We start from the raw sequence: 21519 nt of genomic DNA, 5'->3' as shown, positions 1-21519 counted from the left end.
CCAAGCTGTTGACACCATTTTTTTGACAAAACGGGGTCGACTTGGGTTTTGAAAAATGAAAACGAAAACGGGAGTCGCCACCAATCCTTTTTGATAAGGTGTGATCGGGTCACCTTGAAAAGTTGTTGTTTTTTAATAAAAGATTTGATTTTATTAAAACAACAAGTTTGGTCCACGAAATTCAGAAAAATGAGTTCGGGAGTCGGTTACGCACGAGGAAGGATTAGCACCCTCGATACGCCCAAAATTGGTACCTCGTTGATTACTTAATGTCTTGGTGTCGAAAATTGAGAACTTTAAAGAAATTGAAAATACGATCCTAGAAAACACTTGAATAACATGGATTAAGGTTTAAGAGGATATTTGGCTATTTGGTCAAACGAGAAATCGAAACCTAGCACATTAGGGCACATTTTCTTGAATTTCCAAACGTAAAACATTGCCTTACTTCGAAATTTTAAAAGGATATTTGACAATTTGATAGAACGAAAAAAAAGAAACCCAGCACATTAGGGCACGTTTTCTCGAATCTCCAAACGCAAAACATTGCCTTTATTATTTTTTAGAAAAAAAATCCTCGTCTCGAGAAAACGACATGTCATATCCAATGCGTTAGGACACAACGTATCGAATTCCCGATACGAGAATACATGCCAAAAAATTTAATTATTTAAAAAGACATTTAATTATCTCGGGTTTAGAAAAGAGATCATGCCCAGTGAGTTAGGACACGATCTTTTCTTAATTCCCGGGATCGTTTAAAAACTTGAGTTTGAAAAGATTCGGCATTTAGATTTATTGCGAAAATCGAAACCCAGTAAGTTAGGGTACGACTTTATCAAATCTAAACACGAAATTTTGTTTATTCAAAAAGTCATAATTTATGCATTGAACGAAGACAATTTAACGCAAAATAGTAAAAATAAAACACGATGTTAATATCATGAATTCGGTAATGTAAGTACGAATAATACTAACGATCATCAAAAATGAAATAAATAAATATAAAAGACAAGTCAATCATGTATACACAATAATTAATAAATAAACAAATAAAAACTAAAGCATCAAAATAGACATGTAAATAAATAAATAAAGCAAGAAAATAAAAAAGATATATATGTATTCGTGAAAGAAAAAAATGTATATGGATATATATATAGATATGTAGATAAATTATAAAATATAAAAAATATGAGTATGTATGTATATATTAAATGAATTATAAAAATATGTACATGCATAATGCATATATGTATTTATATAGAATAAAATAAAGTTAGAAAATAATATAAAACTAATTAATATATTAATATAATAGTAACAAATAAATAAAAGGAAAATAAAACTAATAATAATTAATAATGATAATAATAGTAATAATAATAATAAATGATAATACATTAAAATAATTAACAAAATAATAAGATTGCTAAAACATGGACTAAATTGATATAAAAATGAAAAAAACGGGGCGAAATCGAAATAAAGAAGATAAGAGGGACCAAATTGTAACGCGCGCTGAAAGATGGGGGACCAATAGGGTAAATAAACCAAAGCCCCAAAACGCTGCGTTGTAGTGGACCAAATCGAGATAAAAATGAAATTTTGTGGCCAAATCAAAAATAAAAGAAAATAGTGAAAAGGGCCAAATTGCAACATGCCGCAAAATAGGAGGGACTGCGCGAGCAAATAACCCGCCCGCACAAAAACACGCGGACCCTGGGTCGCGGGTCGGGTCGACGCGCGGGTTAAAGGGCTAAACGACGCCGTTTTGGCTATTGGTGCTGAAACTCAAAACGACGCCGTTTCATGGACCCTATTTAAGTCAATTTTTTTTTAAAAAATTTTCATTCTTCATCCATTCATTCAAAAAAATTCTCTAAACTCTCTCTAGCCCCCCCTCCCTCTGATCTTGGCTCCGGCCAATGGCCATCGTGCCGGACTCCGATTGCCGGCGTCGACGCCGCCGCGCACGGTGGTTGGCGAAGGCAAAAAAGCTTATTTTCTAGATCTCGACCCCCTGAGCCTGGATCTAGCCTCAAAACAACCGAAAACAAAGGGGAAAAGGCCGTTGTGCCTCTCTTCAACCGGTTCCGTCACCGAAGAAGGAGTCTCCGATGGCGAGAAGACGGAGCGACTCTCGGTGAGTTCCTTTTTCCGTTTTCTTATTTTTTTTATGTAAAAGATAAAATAAAATAAGTAAAATAAAATAAACAAGCAGAAACGCAAATATGAAAAAAAAAAGAAGAAAAAGTCACCTTCAAAAATCTATTTTGTTTTCTTATTTTCCTTAATGTTCATAGCCAAAATGAAAGAAGAGAAAACTCTTCTTCTTTTACAGTAAACTTGGCTCTTGCCGAAAAGGAAAAAGAAAAATCAAAGAAAAATCGCCCCCTTTGAAATCCCTTTGCTTGGGCTTTATAACCAAAAGAAAAATCTTTTCTGCTCCTCTGTTGTCTGTTTCTTTGCCTTTGTGGTCATTTCTTCCTTTTTCTTGCAGGTTTGGCCAGCTGGAGACGTTGACGAGGGCAGAGTTCACGGCTTTTTGCCGTTTTGGTGCAAGCCTGCCAGGCTTTGGGCGGTGTGTGCGCCGAGGGCGCACATGGGTAGCAGCAGGGGAGCGGTAGCCTAGGATACCCTGGAGGCTAGGGTTTCCCAAAAATTTTTAAGGTTTTTGGGCTTATCGGGCTCTAAGGTAGTGGGTTTAGGTCTGCTGGGCTTGTATTTGGGTTTAATTTAATTTGTTGGACTGGGGCAAATTTGGGCTTTGTACAGGGTCAATAACAAAATTATAGCTATAAAGAATTGACATTTTTCTTAGTCACCTCTAATGGATGGTCTAAATTTAGACCCATTGTGTGAGGTTTCTTTTTTAAGAAATAAAAGTCAATAAAACACACTAAAAAGAAAAAGAAGAGCAAAATTGAATAATGATGTCAATTACTAAATTAACTTTTTTTTGGTAATTACTTTAAATTATAATATACATATACATCCTTTTCAATTGAAAATTGAAAAACAAAACACCTACGCCCAACATTTCCTCTCTTTTTTTCATTTAATTTTATTTTTTTTAATCTTTGACTTCTTTCATATATTTAGTTTATTTGCAAATTTATAAATAAGATTATTTTTTCAACTTTTAATTACCCTCGTGGATTCTTTAACATCATACCCTCTTCTATTTGTCTTTTTCATTGAGTTTAGAGTTGAGTTTTTTTTTATCTAACTTACTAAAAAAATTAAACTCAAATTTTATGTACGAAAATGGTTAGTTCTCCACAATTATTGTCGGTATTGCCCGACACACCAGCAGCACTATCCTCTCATTATTAGTTAATCATCAATTTTTTTAAATAATTTTTTTGAGTGTCGTTATTGTGCCAGACGACACTAGTATGTATTTTTTAAAATACTTATTAAAAATACGGATATTCAGGAGGAAAAAGAAACGGAAAAAAATATTGGCAACACTTGTTAAAATTTAAAAAATATATATTTTTTTAGGTTTCGTCTTTGTGTCAGGTGGCACCAATGACATTTAAAAAAAGATATTGTAAAAAAAGTAGTTCAAAGCTTTGGTTATTGTTTTAGAAGATTTGGAGTCGGCTACTGGGAGTATGAACCATAAAAGCCAACCAGAAGGAGAAAACCTCTTATTTGGTATTGAAATCAACACAAAATGCCACCATAAACGGCAACATCAGTAGTTATTGAGTATGACGACTAATGCTTTCAATTGAAAATAAGAAGGAAATTTTGAATGGGAGAAGAAAAGAGAATATATGAAAAATAGAGAATCAAATATGGGAAAGGAAAGAGAATAACATATATGAAAGGGAATTTAATATTTTATGGAAAATTCATATATCTATTTTTCATATATGTTATTCTCTTTCTCTTCCCATATTTGATTTTCTATTTTCCATAAAAAAAATTTAATTCTCTTTCATATCTCCATTTTACATATATGTTATTCTCTTTCCTTCCTCATATTTGGATTTTTATTTTACATATATGTTATTTTCTTTCATTTATTGAATTTGACTTTCTCTCTCTCTCGTCTCCTTATCTTTCTCTCATTTAAGATTATTTTTTTGAAATAATATTTCATCCACTGATGGTGGCATTAACAAATCAAAAAGACAATAACCACCTATGAAGCAAACATTAGTCACAGGTCTTCCCCTTTATTTTTTCTATTTCAATTGTTTCTTTTTATTTCTTCTATTCCACATTTGTTTTGAAAATCCCTATCATGTTGCCTGACACATTGGTGACACCCATTTTTTTTTAAAATTCCCTGGTGCAGCTTGACAAACCGGCGATACCCATTAAAAAAGTATTTCTTTTCTTTTCTTCCCTACCTGAATACCTATATTTAACAGGTATTTTGCAAAATACATATAGTGCCACCTGATATAGTGGTGACACGCAAATTTTTTTTTTTAAAAAACCCATAATTGACTACTGATGAGGAGACAGTGCCACCGATATGTCAAGCGATATCGAGGATCGCTATAAAGAACATATCATTTACATAAATAAGTTCAAACTTGGGTATTTTCATACATAATTAATTCATTTGAGTTAGCTAGGTAAAAAGGCAGAATTCTTCTTACATAATTGACTTGACTAATTCGAAGCAAAACACCAATTTTGTTTTTTCAGTAAACAATGATTCTCAACTTTTGAGTTCAATAGTGAATAAGTTCTGATGTTGCTTTTATATTTGACGATATCAAATCTTTTATTCTTCTTACATAATCAAAATATTTTAATTTAAATTAAAGTAAGTTATTCGGTTAGTTATTTTAAATAGCGATTTTTTTTCTTTTAATCACTTAAAAAAATTGATTAAATTAATCACTCCATTAAATATAATAGTAATAGTGCATTTTCACGTATTATTTTAGGATGACCAAAATAAAAATAATCTTTTTTTAAAGTGGTTAAAGAGTAATTTATACTAATTTTAGAGTGATTAACATGAAAATACTAATACATCGTTAACATTCTATTATCGCTTATAATAGAGTAACCAATTTGATCAATTTTTTTATATGACTAAATTAATAAAAAAAACTCCTATTTACAGTCCCTAAAAGTTAATATAATTTTTTATATATTTAATGATAAGGCAGGATTTAATTTAGTGATAAATTATAAAGGTATGAAATATAAATACTATTTGTTGGTTGTTACCATGTAAAGGAATATTTTGACTTAATTTTGTTACGGATAATTGTATGGAAAAACAAATTGCTTCTAGTTTTGACTTAATTTTGGTATTGCTATAATTGACAAATAATTTTATATAAAACTTTTGGTGAAATAATAAATTATATGCTAAGCAATATATATTTTTAATATAATCCTAACTCTAGCTCTAGCATATAATCAATGAATGACATAAATGAGGTGTATATATTATATGACCAATACTTATAACCTTATCTTTATCGTTGTATCATTAAAAGTAAATTATTGTGATATAAATGTGAGGCCAATTACATGGACATTGTTTCTCCAAATGGCTGTCACTCACTTGGATGAATTATGATATGGATTTTCTTTCCCATTGTTTTAATCACATTAGGCGTATTCTCATTCGATCGCCCCAACCAAAATTTTAGGTCGTTTGTTAAGTTCGAGTCTGGCCCAACTTGAAAAATAGGTTTAAAGTTTTACTCAAATCTGGCTCGAATGATGTTAAAATTTTGGCCCGATCTGTATTAATTTATTTATATAAATTTTTAAATATAATATATAAATAATAAAAAATATTAAAATAAATGTTTCTTAACAAATTGAAAATAAATTTTTAAAAAATATGTATACTTAAATAAAACTAAAATAGGTGCAACTTAACGAACAAATGTCTCTAAAATAGTAACAAACTTAACAATAAAACAAGAGTTATACAATAACAACAAAACAGTAGCAACATAATAGTAAAACAGTAGCAAAAAAAAAACTAAAGGAAAAAAAATTGTATATTCGGCCAAGTTGGGCCCAGGCAAAAAACTTCACTTGAAGCCCTACCCGTTTTCCAAACAAGCATTTTTTTTCAAGCCCATTTTTTGGACCTATATTTTTACCCAAACCCTCCCACTTTTTGAGCGGACCTTCGGGTCGAGCCGGGTGGCCCAACCCACGAGCAGGTCTAATCCTCAATTTCCACTAATAAACAAATTAATTACAAAGAGAGCTTATGTATTTTATATAAGGCATAATGATTTATTTGACCATTTAACTTTAAAAAAAATCATTTTAGTTATTTATTTATTTTTTCAACTCTTTTAATCCTTGAACTTGTATGTTTTGTCATCATCTCAAAATGAATGTTAAAGTTAATTCTTTTTAACTTTGCTTACGTTGTATACATGTGGATTGCCATATGGATGACACATACACATTTAATTAATTTTTTGAAATTAAAAAAAATAAAAAAAATTAGTTTTAAAATTTAAAATCATGAAAATATTTTTTAATATTTTAAAATTTTTAAAATTTTATTATATGCTTACATGTCATTTATGTGCCAATCACATGTATGCCACATCAGCAATTACAAACGTTAATTTTTCCATCTATTTTGAGGTGATTTGACAAAAAAATACAAATTCAATGACTAAAAGAGACAAAAAAAAAGAATAAATAGAGAGCTAAGATGACAATTTTTTTTAGATATTAAAGGGCCAAAAAAATCATTATACTTTTATATAATTAATATTTGTTTAATGTTTGATATGATTAATATGAACATTGTTTAACCTAAGATAATTGGATTCTTCTCCTTGTAAAGAGATTATGAAAACACTTGAAATAAATTCTTTCATCTTCATTTTCTAAACAAAATGCATGGTATATATTCTTCAAAAGTGAGAATTAGATTATATTTGTCAATATTCTCCATCAATTGATGTGATTAAAATATTAAATTAATTCAAAAATTTATATGTAGAAGGAAGATAATTATTTTATTGTGTACCAAAAATATCAAAACTGGTCAGGGTCTACCTTTTGAATGTAATTTTCAATGTCATCTATTTCTTGTGCCCACAAATCTGTTCCACCTGGGAATATATGATAGTAAGGATTCTTATTACAGGATACAAGTTTTTTTTTTAAATTGTGGAGTGTGTTTTACATTTCGTACGAAACAGGGTGGATGCTGTAATGAGGAAGAGTCGATGTCCCAACGACGCAACGTGTGACGTCCCGACGAGCCAATAAACGATGCCACAACGTGTTCCCTACTAAACTGGGTTTCTTTTCCTAGTTAAACTCTGCTATATTTACCTATTTGAACTCTCATAACTCAAGGGACATTTTAATCATATTAGCTCACGAATTTCATGTTATAAATAGGATTTTTAGCAACCCTATAAAGATGGATTCAACAACACAACAAAAGAGAGTTTAAGAGAATTTTGTATTTTAGCCAAAGAGCTTTGTATTCGAGATTCAGGGCTTGTTTTGATTTTTTTCTCCATCTTGTACTCTTCTTCAGTTATTTGTCGTTTTAGTAAAATTCTCTTTACCTGTGATTTTTTATTCTCTTTAGAGTAGTTTTTCCATGTAAATATTTATATTCAGTTTTCTCTATTTGTCCTTGTTCATTAAAACTTAATTATAATTTACCAAATTAACATTCACGTATTAGTATTATTCTTTTGTTATTATTTGTGTTATAATAATAATAATTTGTTGTTATATATTATATAAATTTTGATATATTAATAATTCAAATATATCATTTATTTTATGTCGTTCAAACAATTTATATAAAATAATGATAAAACGAATTTTTTTAATTTATAAGAAAATAATTCAACTCAAATTAATCCATTACATAATATAAGAATCAAATTTTACTGTAGAGTTAAATAATAAAAATATTATATTCAAATTAATTCCCTCTAAGCTCACTAACTAAAGGCCTTCCATTATATTCCACCTTTTTCTTTGATTACGTCTTTTTTCCTTGGTCACTTCATTTGCGTGTCTAGAATTAGGTATAATCTATCCAATTTTTAAATAGTAGAATACATGTGTTTTAGTGTACTTAAACTTACGTCACTTTATATTGACAGTAATATCGATACCAATCAAACTAATACCAATCAACTTAATTAATAATTAATTTCAAGAGAAATTACGACTTTCGAAATTTTTTAATGAATTAAACTTTTGATAACATTAGGCCAAAAATAAAATTATTATTAATATTATATATAAAAGCTTTAATATTTCTTTATAGAAAGGAATAAAGATGTGTCCGAGGTCTGGAGTTAATATAAAAATATTTGGAATTAAATTAATGGTAGAGTTTGAATGTTAATCCAAAAGCAAAAATTAATTCAACGACACATTTCCTTGAAAGAGGAGAAAATCAACTTCTTCAAACGACTGGAATGCATAGGTTTTTTGGCATTTTAAAAAAAGTGAATACCATGTTATGTTTTAATTACAAAAATGTACCATCTGAAATTATTAAATAAAATAGCTCATTCTTCGGAATTCTAAATTTGCATGTGTTTCACGCTGGAATTTGATTCTTTTTGGTTTTTCTACATTGCTTTGCTTAATATTCCCAATTTAAAAAATAGTGTATTTGCCACAATTTTAGTTCTCATAGGACCCAGAAAGTAAACTAGATCATCTTAAATATGACATTAGTTTTTTTTTTAAATACCAACATATAAAAGCTATATGAATATATAATAATTTAAATATACTTATAATATAAAAAACAATCTTTCGGTCATTTGACCTGATTATAAGTCGAGCCACAAAAGCCCGTTCAAAAAGTGAAAGGGTTTGAGCAAAAACATAGGCTCGGATAATGGACCTGGACAAAAAAAATAAGGACCGTTTAGAAAGTTGACTAGGCTTTGGGCAAGACTTTTTTGGCCCGAGCTCAGCTCGACTTGAATTTGACAAAAAAATTTGCCATTGTTTGTTGTTGCTTACTATTGTTGTTTTGTTACCATTTTGCTATTTTATTACTACTATTTTATTGTTATTGTTTAGGTATTGTATAATTCTTGTTTTATTATTAATTTTTCTATTATTTTAGAGGCATTTGCGTCTTAAGTTGCAACTATGTTAGTGTCATATAAGTATAAATTTTTTTTATATGTATTTTCAATTTGTTGGGAAACATTTATTTTAATATTTTTAATCTATTTGATGTATTATCATTTTTAAATATAAAAATGATTTAAAAGTATTAATATAGACGGGTCGGGCTTGACTAAAGTTTAGCACTTTTATTAAGACCATATTTAAGGTAAAATTTTATGTCTATTTTTAGGTTAGATTCGAACTTAAAAAACGAGCCAATTTTTTTAAACTAATCTAACCCCGCCTAGTTTTTTTTCTTCTTCTAAAGTTGTAAGAAAAATGAAATGACAATCAATAAAGCCAAGTTGCAAGACTAATAGTAAAATTATGAATAAAACAATTATTAATTACTTGATTGGTATGAAAAGAGACCCATTGACAAGTCGAGTCTAACTGCAACCATTCAATATTAAACCACATTATGGTCATCGTAATAATAAGGTTTAACTTCAACATTGAATCTCAAATTATATTATAATTTTTATTTAGGCACTTGAATTTTTATTTCAAAAGTGGTGCATAAATTATAATTTTTTCCTTTTACTCTAAAAATATAATACCAACTCATAAAATCAGCATCACACGTAACACGCTGTTATCCAACTTTATATTTTTTAAAATAAAATTAATAATTTATGAAAGTCAATTTTACCATTAATAATAACTTTTTTTTTTGTTGCATACGAAAGAAAAGTTTAGCGTAATAAATCTATGGCTATGAAGTCCACAAAGCTGAATTGGCCCAATTGCCAGTCCAATAAATACAAAGATGTGGATTTATGGAACTAAGCAATTTCCTCAAAGCTTAATTGGCCCCTTTTCCCCCTATTACATACCCATAATAGTTGGGGACAGATATTATAGATTTTTGAGGGGTTAGAAGCTTTTTTTCTTAAGGTTCTCTAATGCTCTTGTTAGAGAAGGAAAGGGTTGTTTGGGTGGTGGATCACCTTGGGTTAAGGCGCAGAGCCATTGAAGTTTGGTGTGTGATGGTTTTGGAAGGGAAAGTGGAAAATCAGATTTCTATCTTCAGCCGTTATCATGAGCTTAATATTAGGAAACTAAGATATTTACGCGTCTAGAGCCCGTTAACAGTGATGCCGTATTTTGTTCACTTATAGTGACGGTAATGTGATGTCTTAAGATATAACTTGTTATGACCAATAAGTTTAGATTCCGACTGCATTTCATGTATGTCCAGCGAAATTTATTTTATACAAGTTCACCACTATCACATGATATAAGGTTCACCAGATTCGTTCAGCTGGAATCTTTGTGAGAGGTGATTCATCTTTGTATGTCCAGCGAAAGTTATTTTATACAAGTTTAAATGATGAATTATTTAATAAAAAAGGAGTCAGTTTGTTAATTGTTTCAATTTGTTATCCTAACGGATGTTGTAACATACGTTAAAAGAAGAGAATATAACTAATATATTCGAAAAGAGTGTAAGGTAAAGAGATAAATTAACAAATAATATTTTTTAACATAGTCCGAATAATAATTTTACTGAATAATACATTGTCCAGTGAATGATTTTATTCAACCATAATTATGAATCACCTATTGGCTAAATCTCAATTTATCCTTACAACATTATACAATCACCCAAAGTTTTCACTTACAATCAAAGTTTACTTCCCAAATATTACCTAAACAAAAGAATGCAAAAGTACAAAGTAAAGGTCAATAAGCACTTGACAAAAACACTCAAAATGCATACACAAGTGCATCACAACAACCTATTTATAGGCCAAGAACAACCGTTATTGTATTAAAAAGAAAAAAGAAAGGATAATTCAACTTTAAAAAAAAAACACCATCTCCTCTTTTGAATTTCAAATCCAAGCCTTCTGCCTCGAGACAATTTAAATTTGACTTTGGCTCAAAAAACCTTGGTCAAAGGCTTAAGAGATGAGAATAATGTTGTAGCCTGTCTCAGTACACTTCCCTTTCTTCTCAAAATCGACTAAGGGATAAAATAAGCGTTCATCTTAAATAAATCCATATGTAGGTAGAATCAGTGATCATTTGCTGATTATAAACATTTTAAAGACATGCAAGTCACAAATGCTAACAAATTACACAACACTTTAACCGTCTTAACTTCTTGTCCCAAACAATATGTAATAGCTAAAACACATAGGTAGTTCAAGTTCCTAACATTTTAGAGGAAGATGATGATGCTACAATAATTGGTTCATATGTGCAAGATAATCGGGTAATTGAAATTTATTAGGGTAAACTATAGTAGTAGTCAATTAACTATATATTTTTTTTCTTTTTTAGTCACTCAACTGTGAAAAGATATAAAATGATCATTTATCTATTAGTAAATTTTATTTTTGGTTACCTAACTATAAAAAGTTACAAAATGGTCACTCAACTATTCAATTTTTCTTTTTTGGTCACCCAACTATTTTGAATTTTTGGGTGTTTCCGTTTTTATGTTAGCTAGCTGATGACCTAAAAAGACAAAATAGAATAATTGGATAACTATTTTGGAACTTTTCGTAATTGGATAAAAAAAATCATAATTGAGCGGCTTTTACTTTAGTATATCCAATTTATAGTGAACTTATATAAGAATTTTGGATGGATCGAAATACGAAAAACAAAGAGGATGATTGATTTATGTATGGTGAAAATGGTTTAGATGATGAGTTAGTTGATGTTGAAGTTAGCACTTAGAAAGAGATGGCATTGATCCATGGATGGGAAAAAGAAATTGATTGATAAAATGTCAACAAGTGAGTCACATAATTCGTCAGATAATGATGTCAAGCAAAAAAGAAAATATCTAAAATTTGATGGAAAAGAATACGAAGAACCCTAAATTTGTTGTTGGAATGAAATTTAAAGATTTTGATGAATGAAAAAAATGCTAGCAAATAATATCCGTTCGATTGAATAATTGGCAGGAACCTTGAAGCAAAAGTTGGCGCAAAACGGCAGCAAATTGAAGCAATCTTCGGTGCTGCAATTATGGTGAATCGGTGCAGATGATAGTTTGGACGGTAGGTTTGAAACAAATTGAAGCATCTAGCACCAGAAAAAAGCTGAAGCAACTCACGGCAATAGCAGCAACAATATGGAAGAGAGAGTCGGCAGCAAGTAGAGCAATAACAGCCATAAATTTTAGATCAAGTCGGCATCCAAGGAGCATCAAAACAATAGCAATTTTGGAGTTGATGGCAGCGGCAGTTCAGAACAATTTAGAGATGCCATTGCAGCTTACTGGCATGAAACAACCGGCTGAGGGAGTTCGAGGCTTGCGGCAAGGGAGAGAAAACAGAAGAGGAAAATTGATGTCTAAGGACTTATAATTTTAGGTTTTTTTTGGTAAAGAGACATATCCAGTCCCTCTGAGTTTCGAAATTGAGCAAATTGGTCCCTTTGAAAAAAATTAGAATAATTTAATCTCTGTCAATTTCAAAAGTGAGCAATTAAGGACAATTAATCACGATGTTAATGTTTTCCATCAATTGTATACGATCTTGATTGGTATAATAATAAATTTAGCCTTTAAAATTTACACATTCTATCAATTTAGTTCTAATTTAACAAATTTATTCTACAATATTTGTTTAAATATTGAGGTTGAATTTGTTGAAAATTTTAAAATTAAGGCCAAAATGACAAAATATGTAAACATTGAAGACTAACTTTATTATTATACCAATCAAAATTATGTGCAATTGACATAAAACATTAACCTCAAGGCTAATTGTCTTTAATTGCTCACTTTTGAAATTGATAGGGATTAAATTGCTTCAATTTTTTTAGAGGGACCAATTTACTCAATTTCAAAATTGAGAAGTCTTTTTACTTTTGTTTTTTTTTTTTATGATTTTGGTTAAGTTAGCCAAAAATCCTAGAGCAACTCGAAAAGGGTGGTTCTAGTGACATCTTTCACGTATGAAGCCTTGTAAGTTCTCCTTCAATGAAGAAGGTTAATATTATTGTTAAGCATGATGATTTAGTTAGTCCTTCAACTTTATAAAAAAAAAGGTCATTTTATTCTTTTATTTAATTGTTCGTCTCTTTTAACCCTTAAACTTTTGTTGTTTGTCAAATCACACTGAAATAGATGGATAAGTTAACATTTGTTAACTTTGCTGACGTGGCATCTACGTGGATTGTCTTGTTAATGTCACATCAACAAATAATTAATTTTTTAAATTTTAAAAAAAATCAAAAAATTTATTAAAATTATTTAAAAATTAAATAAAATGTTTTTTAATATTTTTAATTTTTTAAAAATTAATTAATTGCTTACATGGCATACATGTGGACTGCCACATGAATGCTACATCAACAAGGTAACAGATGTTAATTTATCTATTTTAAGGTGAGTTGACAAAAAATGTAAGTTTAAAGGTTAAAAGAGAGGAAAAATTAAATGGAGGGCTAAAATTATTTTTTATATGGTCAGAGGGTCAAATAAGTCATTATGTCTTATTTATATAATGAGTGTTTAAGGCTTCTAAATGGAAATTATATCAATAAAAGAGATCCTTAATCTTGATTTATATGAAGCAGTGAGTTGAAATCGTGTGACCCATATCTTAATATTCAATAAATAAACCTTGAAACTTTTTAGGACACTCCACAAGCATTGAAATGCAAATAAGCCATATATATTTACTTTGGATTAAGGAAGTTTGTCTTGTTCACCAAAACTTTGAGTTTTCAAAGCAGCTTCAACGAAACATTTTTGGGAAATTTGCTTAGGCCCCGTTCTTTTTCACGTTTGAGAAGGAACCAAGAACAACCTCATTTTCTCTTAAAATTTCTCCATCAGAAAAGGGCTTCTCTCTAGATGGAGAAGCTAAAAATTTCTCCTTTTCTTCAACTTGAACTGCTTTTGGATGATAATTGACCAAATTAACTTGTCTTCTCCCCAAAATGTTCTTTCCCCTCTGCTGGTGAAATTGGAGCTTTATACCCAATTTCTTTTAGTGGCCGAGTTATCCCCGCAAAATATAAATTATATTTTTTTATACAATTATAGGTATCTCGTCTATTTTACGACATCCCTAGTTAAATTTAAATTAACGGTATTAATAATTAAACTTAAAATTTAAAATTTAGAAAAATGGAAAGAATAAAATTTTAAAAATACAAATAGAAACTAAATTTCAAATTAAAATTATTCTTGCTATGAGACATTGGGACTTGTTCTTTGGATGAAATCTTTTTGTGATTTTTATATGTTTCATTCATTGAACCTAAGACATGAAAAAGATAGGTACCAATACTAAATTATTAATTTGTATGCAACATCTACACCACGTAAAGATAAATTAATATAGAAATTTTAATTTTCTTTGAGTGGACCAAATTATTGTTTTATTTTTCTTTTAGGTTTATTAATTATTATATGATGTGTAAGTTGTAAATTTAGTTTTTTATTTATTTTTAATTTGGTTAATTTTAGTCGATTCACTTTTTATATTTTGAAATTTCAGTCATTATCAAATAGCAGTTGTTAAATTCGTTAAGCTTAATTATGTTATTTCCAAAATCTTATATGGCGAATATATTATCACATGTGTAATGCCATATCAGCTTGTTATTTCTATATAATACTCGCAAAAAGTCATGTTATTTTAGTTTATGGATTTAATAGCTATTGTTCAAGTCAGGACTAAAATTTTAAAATTAAAAAGAATAAGGACTAAAAAAGATCAAATTGGAGAGTATAGACTAAATCCATAACTTGTTGAATTAATAGTAAAATTTAATCTAACAAATTTAATGTGAGAACTGAAATTTTAAAATTTAAAAAATAAAAAAAAATTAAATTTAACCAATTTAAAAAATATTAAACATTAAAATACAAAGTTTAAATCCATGAATTATATAACAACATTTCTTCTAACAATTTTAAATACATATCTTAAAACTTGTAAATCAACAAATAAACCAACCACATTTTAGGTAGAAGTTAAAAAATAAAATAAAAGTATTAAATTGATCACTACTATAAATTAATTAAATAATTTTGTATTTTACCATTTAAAATAAATAAATTAAAATTTCAAAATATTAAAAAAGAAGGGCACAAATATCAACACATCATGAATATTACGTGTTTCTAAATTAAATTATCAAAATATATAAAAAAATATATTATTATACTTAAACCCAACTATTTTAACTTTATCATTCCAATCAATTTCACTCATATCTTTAATGTGTCCTAATCTAACTTTAACTGAATTAATTTACAAAATTTATGATTTAACAGTTATAATCATTATTAATAAATATATTTGTGATCATGAAAAATTTTAAAAAATGTCATTTAACACGTGAATACAAAAATACCAAATTTTCTTGTTTTCATTTTTTTCTCTCTCTTTAGTCTTTTCCGTTTCATTTCATCCTTTTCTATCCATCTCTCGTTAAGGAAAAGTTTTTTGCTTTCTTTCTCTTTCTCACTTTTGTCTAATCAGCAACTTTATCATCAATTTATGAAGAATTATAAAATAATCATCGGTTAATAAAAAGAAAATGTGACAACTTTTAAAATTGATATAATGATAAATTTATTTCTTAACAGTTATACGTTGTATCAATTTAGTTCTAATTTTTTAAAAATTAGCTCTTAATGTTTACACGTTACCTAATTTTATACCACTTATATTACATGTAAATATAATTCATTAAACAATGTGTAAATTAGAAATAAAATATATATTTTAAAATTGTTTAATTAATATTAAACTAGATAGACACCAAATACATTACTTTCCATATACTTCATATGGCTAACTACTTGATATCTCTTAATGACAATTAACTCATTTTTATTAGCTTGGGTCGACTACTATTGATTAAATAAATCAAAGCTTAATTTTTTTTAAGCAGTTAGACTTGAAACTTTGTTGAATTAATGAAATGGGTGCTTTTTATTTTCAATGATTTGAATCGGTTTTTTTTCTTCAAATTTTGGTTTATTTTATTTTTTATTGTTATTTTTCAATTTTCCATTAAGTCAAACATAAGGATAACGTTGCAAATGGATGAAGTGGTAGCATTCTAATTCCTCCTGTTTACCAACAAATCGTTTGATGTCAGCTCTAGCAACCCATAAGGCAAGTTCATTCATAACTCTGTTTGAAATTTCGAGTTCCCAAGCCATTCAATTTATCCATTCCCTGAACTTGACTAAGCATATTGTGGCTCTAGCTCTAAAAGTTGATGATTTCAAAGGTACTTTCATTTTCCTTTTCGTAGTGGGTTAATTGAACAAATGGTGAAGCTCTCTTTGTTTGTCGAAAACAGTAACAACAATGACAACAACAATAACAAGAGTAGCTCAATTGAATCAACTTTAAACAATTCAAGCACAAATCTTATGAAATTGGTGAAGAGTGAACCTGTGAAGACTGAGTCATCTCAACCATTAGTGTTCAATCCAACAATGGAGAGTTACAGTATTAAGAGAAAAGAATGAGAAAGAGGGAAAACTATTGTCTTGGGCTTTGTGGTGTTTCCATTTTTAGTATTTTTAAAAAAAAATTAGTTGATGAATTTTTTTAATGCTTTTTGGGTGAAATTTTACAAAGAAAAGCAAAATCGCAAAAAAAAAAGACAAAAATACAGAATGTATAAATGTTTCATGGTTAAAGTTGCTATTATGTTTGTTGAGGGGAGGTCGGAGTCTTAGACCTTCAAATAGTGGAGGTACTGGGCTTAGGGTGTTTATGCTTGATTTTGTCCCTAGGTTTTGTCTCTTGGCTCCGGGGAGAATCCAAACAGGTCCATGGAGTTTAAGGAGCAAGGAAATGTGAGCATTTGGCCTTGGTGGGGTTCGAATCCATGCCCTTATATGACATTAGTGGGTACAAACACTATCATTGATGTTTCCTTATGATGCACTGTAACGGACATCCATAAATGCGAGTACACACATGTGTGAACATCTAAGCAACATGGACCATACTAGATAGGCCCAAAGGCTTGGTAATCCATTTGACCTGATAGGCTCGCTCGACTTGGGTCAAGGTTGGACAAGGATTTTTGTACCTCGGGTCGGCTCGTATTCTATTTAAATAATATTTTAATTCAAAATTAAATATAAAATTAAATATAAAATATCAATATAAAATATATTTTTATTATTTTATTATTTTTTAACAGTAAAATGAGTTTTTTGGGTAGATCAAGCCTACTCATTGGGCATGATTTTTTTTAAAACGAGGCTATTATAACCTCCCTCTCGACTAGGGGTAATTGTTATACCTTCACCCCTTAGAGACAACCTTTTGGCTTACGTCAAATAAATGTCATGCTTATCCTTGAGATAAACCCTTTGAGATACTCATTGACTTTGTATTCACATAAGTACAAGTAGACTTCACTTATTAGTTGTCACCGGTTATCTCAACTACCACATTCTATTTGAAGTGGTTAAAAGCACGTCCAATCGTCACATTACTTAGACCTATAGTGGCAAACAACTTGGCCACTCCCCTTGACTCACCCATAGGGACATGCCACTTGATTTCTCAGGATTGTAGCTAAGGGTATATAGACCTTTAACCCCTGACTAATAAAAGATCTTTTTCTTCTTCTCTCTTTCTCTCTCGCCCTCCATCCTCTCCATTCTCTAAAACTCGACTTAATCACCACTATTACATAGACAACCCCTATGGTGGGTGGCTCTCCACCTTGACATAAACGAAGTGAACTGTCGAATAATGATGCCACCAACATCAATAACATCAAATTTAAAAGGTACTACATCATATTTTTGTTAGCCAATTTAACATTGGCGACTAAAAAGAAAAATTAAATAAATTTTTTATAATTGATAATAAGTAGATTCAAAAAGAGAAAAATGGTCACATCAATTAGAGCACAACGCTTTTGTCTACATCAATTATCGCACGACGCTTCATCTCTTTGTTTTGTCCTTTCCGGGTGTTCTTATCAGCTTACGGAATTAGTACCATAATAAGCTAATATACTGACTTTTTCCTTGGTGCCCAATATTTTATGAAACTATAAACACCGACTTTCTTTGACGCTAAAATCTCTTTAACTTATACACTAAAGGCGCTAGAGATTCTCCATCTATATATTTCTTGTTGATTTTGAAGGGTAATTTTTTTTGTGTAATTTTTATTTTTAATATAATATCTAGAATTATTCGAAATCTCAGATATAAGTCTCAACTCAATCCACCAACGAACTTAATTTTTAATATATTGTAATAATGCAGTCGAGGCACTAAGAATAAGTCTTTACACTACTATTTCATAATTACGGCAATCCGATGTTGACCATGCAGATAGTGAGTACAAGGGAGCTTACATCCGACTCAGCCGTGAGGAAGATGACGAAGGACCCAGCGCCTTCGCCATATCTCTAAGAGCAAACTTCTGAATCTTCCCCGTCGACGTCTTGGGCAATTCTTCCTTAAACACCACCGTTTTGGGCACCATGTAGTGTGGCAACTTAGCTCTGCAATACTGTATTATGTCCTGCTCACTCGGTTTCTGAGTCAACTCATTTTTCAAACTCACAAACGCGCAAGGAGTCTCTCCCCAATACTCATCTGGTCGAGCCACTACCGCCGCTTCATTGATTGCCGGGTGATTGTACAGAACCGACTCAACTTCGACGCTGCTCAGATTCTCGCCGCCGCTGATTATAACATCCTTTGAACGGTCTTTGATTTCCATGTACCCATCGGAGTGCATAACGCCGACGTCTCCCGTGTAAAACCACCCATTTTCTTTCATGCATTTGTTGGTGGCGTTTGGGTCTTTCAAGTAACCCAACATGACAGAGGCGCCTCTTAAAACGATCTCCCCAAGAGTTGACCCGTCTCGTTTTACACTGAGTCCTGACTCAGGGTCCACCACGTCCGCTTCCGTCATTCCGATGGTTCTCACTCCTTGCCTCGCTTTCAACCTTGCTCGCTCCGTCGCCGGTAGCTTGTTCCATTCCCTTTTCCAAGCGCAAGATACCACAAGCCCTCCCGTTTCGGTTAACCCGTAACCGTGACTCACGACGAATCCGAGTGACTCGGTCCTAGACAGCACTGCCGCCGGCGGTGGAGCTCCGGCGGTAAGGATTTGAACAGGATTTGGGAGTGGCTTAATTTCAGGGGAATTGGATAACATGTTAAGCACAACAGGCGCTCCACACATGTGAGTGACACCATGTTTCTTAATTAAACTATATACGGTGGAGGCATCGAATTTGCGAACACAAACATTGGTGCCGCCGACGGCAGCCATGCCCCAAGTGAAACTCCACCCATTAGCGTGAAACATGGGGAGTGTCCATAAATAAACTGGTTGTTTTGGAACCTCCCAATCGATTAAAGAATCAACGGTCATGGTGAAAATTCCTCTGTGACTATGAACCACTCCTTTGGGGGATGATGTGGTGCCTGATGTATAGTTCAAAACAATCGGACTCCACTCACTTTTAGGCCTAATCCATTTGAAATTAGGGTCGCCTTTCTCCACCAGGCTCTCGTACGTGCAACAGAAGCGAGAATCAACGGTGGATAACGAGGAATTGGAACCCCCGGCGTCATCGTGATCGTCTTGGATTAAAACGAGAAGCGGGGGGGATTTGTTAAGGGGGAAGAGGGAGATGGCTTCCAGGGCGAGAGACTGAGAGAGGGTATCGACGAAGAGGAGCTTTGGTTCACAGTGGCGGAGGAGAACGGAGACTGTGCGAGCGTCGAGACGGGTGTTGATGCAGTTAAGAATAGCACCAGACATGGGAACGCCGAATTGAATCTCGTACATGGCGGGGATGTTGTAGGCTAAAACGGAGACGACGTGACCGCTGCCGATACTGATGGAGGAGAGGGAAGAAGCTAGCTGGAGGCATCGGCGGTGGGTTTGGGACCAGGTGAAGGAAGTGTTATTGTAGATGATGGAGGTGCAATCGCCGTAGACGGTGGCCGCCCTTTCTAAGAAGCCTAATGGAGTGAAAGGGAAGCAACTTGCAGGCCTTGGCTTTAGCTCTTCCATAATTTTATTTTATGTTATTTTGGGTGTTCTTCGTCTTTGAAGCGTGGAAGTAGTTCTGTTTTGCCTTTATCCTTTTCAAAGTTGCGTTACGCTTACATTCTCTTTGGGGATTGGGGGCTTTCCTACAAGTGTATTTAAAAAATAATATATAGTAAATAATAAAATATATACCTTTGAACGAAATACATATAATATCAAAATAAATAAAATAAAACGAAATTTAAACATAAAAATATATTCGATCAAGAATACTAAATGAATATATTAAATAAATACAATTATTTATTATAATATTGTCGTCAATTCTAAGTTGGTGTCGACTGTGAAGTTAATTCGTGACACCAACTCAATCAACAACTTTATTAAAGTATATAATTGATGGACGTAATGAAGTAAACATAATAAAATTAAAATGTATACAAAAATATTGAAGTAAAACTTTAGTTGAGTAATAAATTTAAGGTTTTATTAATATAATTGGCATATTTTTTTATTTTTAATAAAAAATTAAAATATCCTCAAATAATATAATTTATTTTTAATATAAAATGATATTTAGTAATTTTCCTAATCAAATTGGTGCACGGTTCATCCGTGACCATGGTAGTCAGTATCGGTCGTATTGTTTCGGTCCTAAATTGGTAAGTAGTCTATGTTCCTGTTCGATCAAAATTTTGGTGTGTTTCGGTCAATATCGACTTGTACCGATTGGTACAAAATTTGATATTTTAAATTAATTTTTAATTTTTCTAAAATTATATTTAAAATTAAAAAATATTAAATTAAATGATTGAACCTCATTAATAATTTTAAAATTTATATTTACATATAAATAAATTTATATGGATGTAATTGAGATATATCGCCAATGAGCTTGCTGTTGTTGATGCATGTGTTGTAACATGCTCATGATTTCAGACTGGTCTGATTGTGCAACAATTTTGGATGATGGAAAACTGGGTGTTGGCTCAGTCCATTCAGGTTTAATAGGTCCGGTAGGTGTTGTGAAGTCAGGATAAATGGTTGGTTCTGGCTTAGGAACTAGTTTTGACTTATCTGAATGATCAGGTGGTTTTGTCTCGGATGGTTCATCAACTGGTTGCTTCTACCTAGCAATGCCATCCCTTATCGAGTTGTCTCAAATTTTCCCATATCTCCAACAAGGTTGCTGTTGTTGATGCATATGAGTTGTAACACATTGATTGTGTGAGACAGGCATAAGACTGAATCATATGAAATAAAACCATGCCTTTGCTGTTGGATTCAGAAACTCTTTCCGACAAGTATGACTATCGGATATAGAAATTATCCATTAGTTCCAAGAATTGTAACTTCCTTTAATATTTCTTTCAATAACTCCCCATCAACGCATTTC

The 21519-nt window shown here is 31.1% G+C and overlaps 1 protein-coding gene across 1 annotated transcript; it reads right to left on the bottom strand.

Annotated features, from left to right (window-relative positions):
- Positions 1 to 18324: 18324 nt before the first annotated feature.
- LOC107890572 (probable acyl-activating enzyme 6) lies at positions 18325 to 20319 on the bottom strand. The gene has a single exon (XM_041101258.1). It carries the CDS (start codon positions 20142 to 20144, stop codon positions 18459 to 18461), a length of 1686 nt encoding a protein of 561 aa, XP_040957192.1. The 5' UTR covers positions 20145 to 20319; the 3' UTR covers positions 18325 to 18458.
- Between the last annotated feature and the right edge of the window lie 1200 nt (positions 20320 to 21519).

Source organism: Gossypium hirsutum, chromosome D09 (assembly GCF_007990345.1).
Source record: "Gossypium hirsutum isolate 1008001.06 chromosome D09, Gossypium_hirsutum_v2.1, whole genome shotgun sequence".
NCBI classification, from domain to species: domain Eukaryota; kingdom Viridiplantae; phylum Streptophyta; class Magnoliopsida; order Malvales; family Malvaceae; genus Gossypium; species Gossypium hirsutum.
Note: the sequence above shows the minus strand (reverse complement) of the source record. Positions and strands in the feature narration are given on the sequence as shown.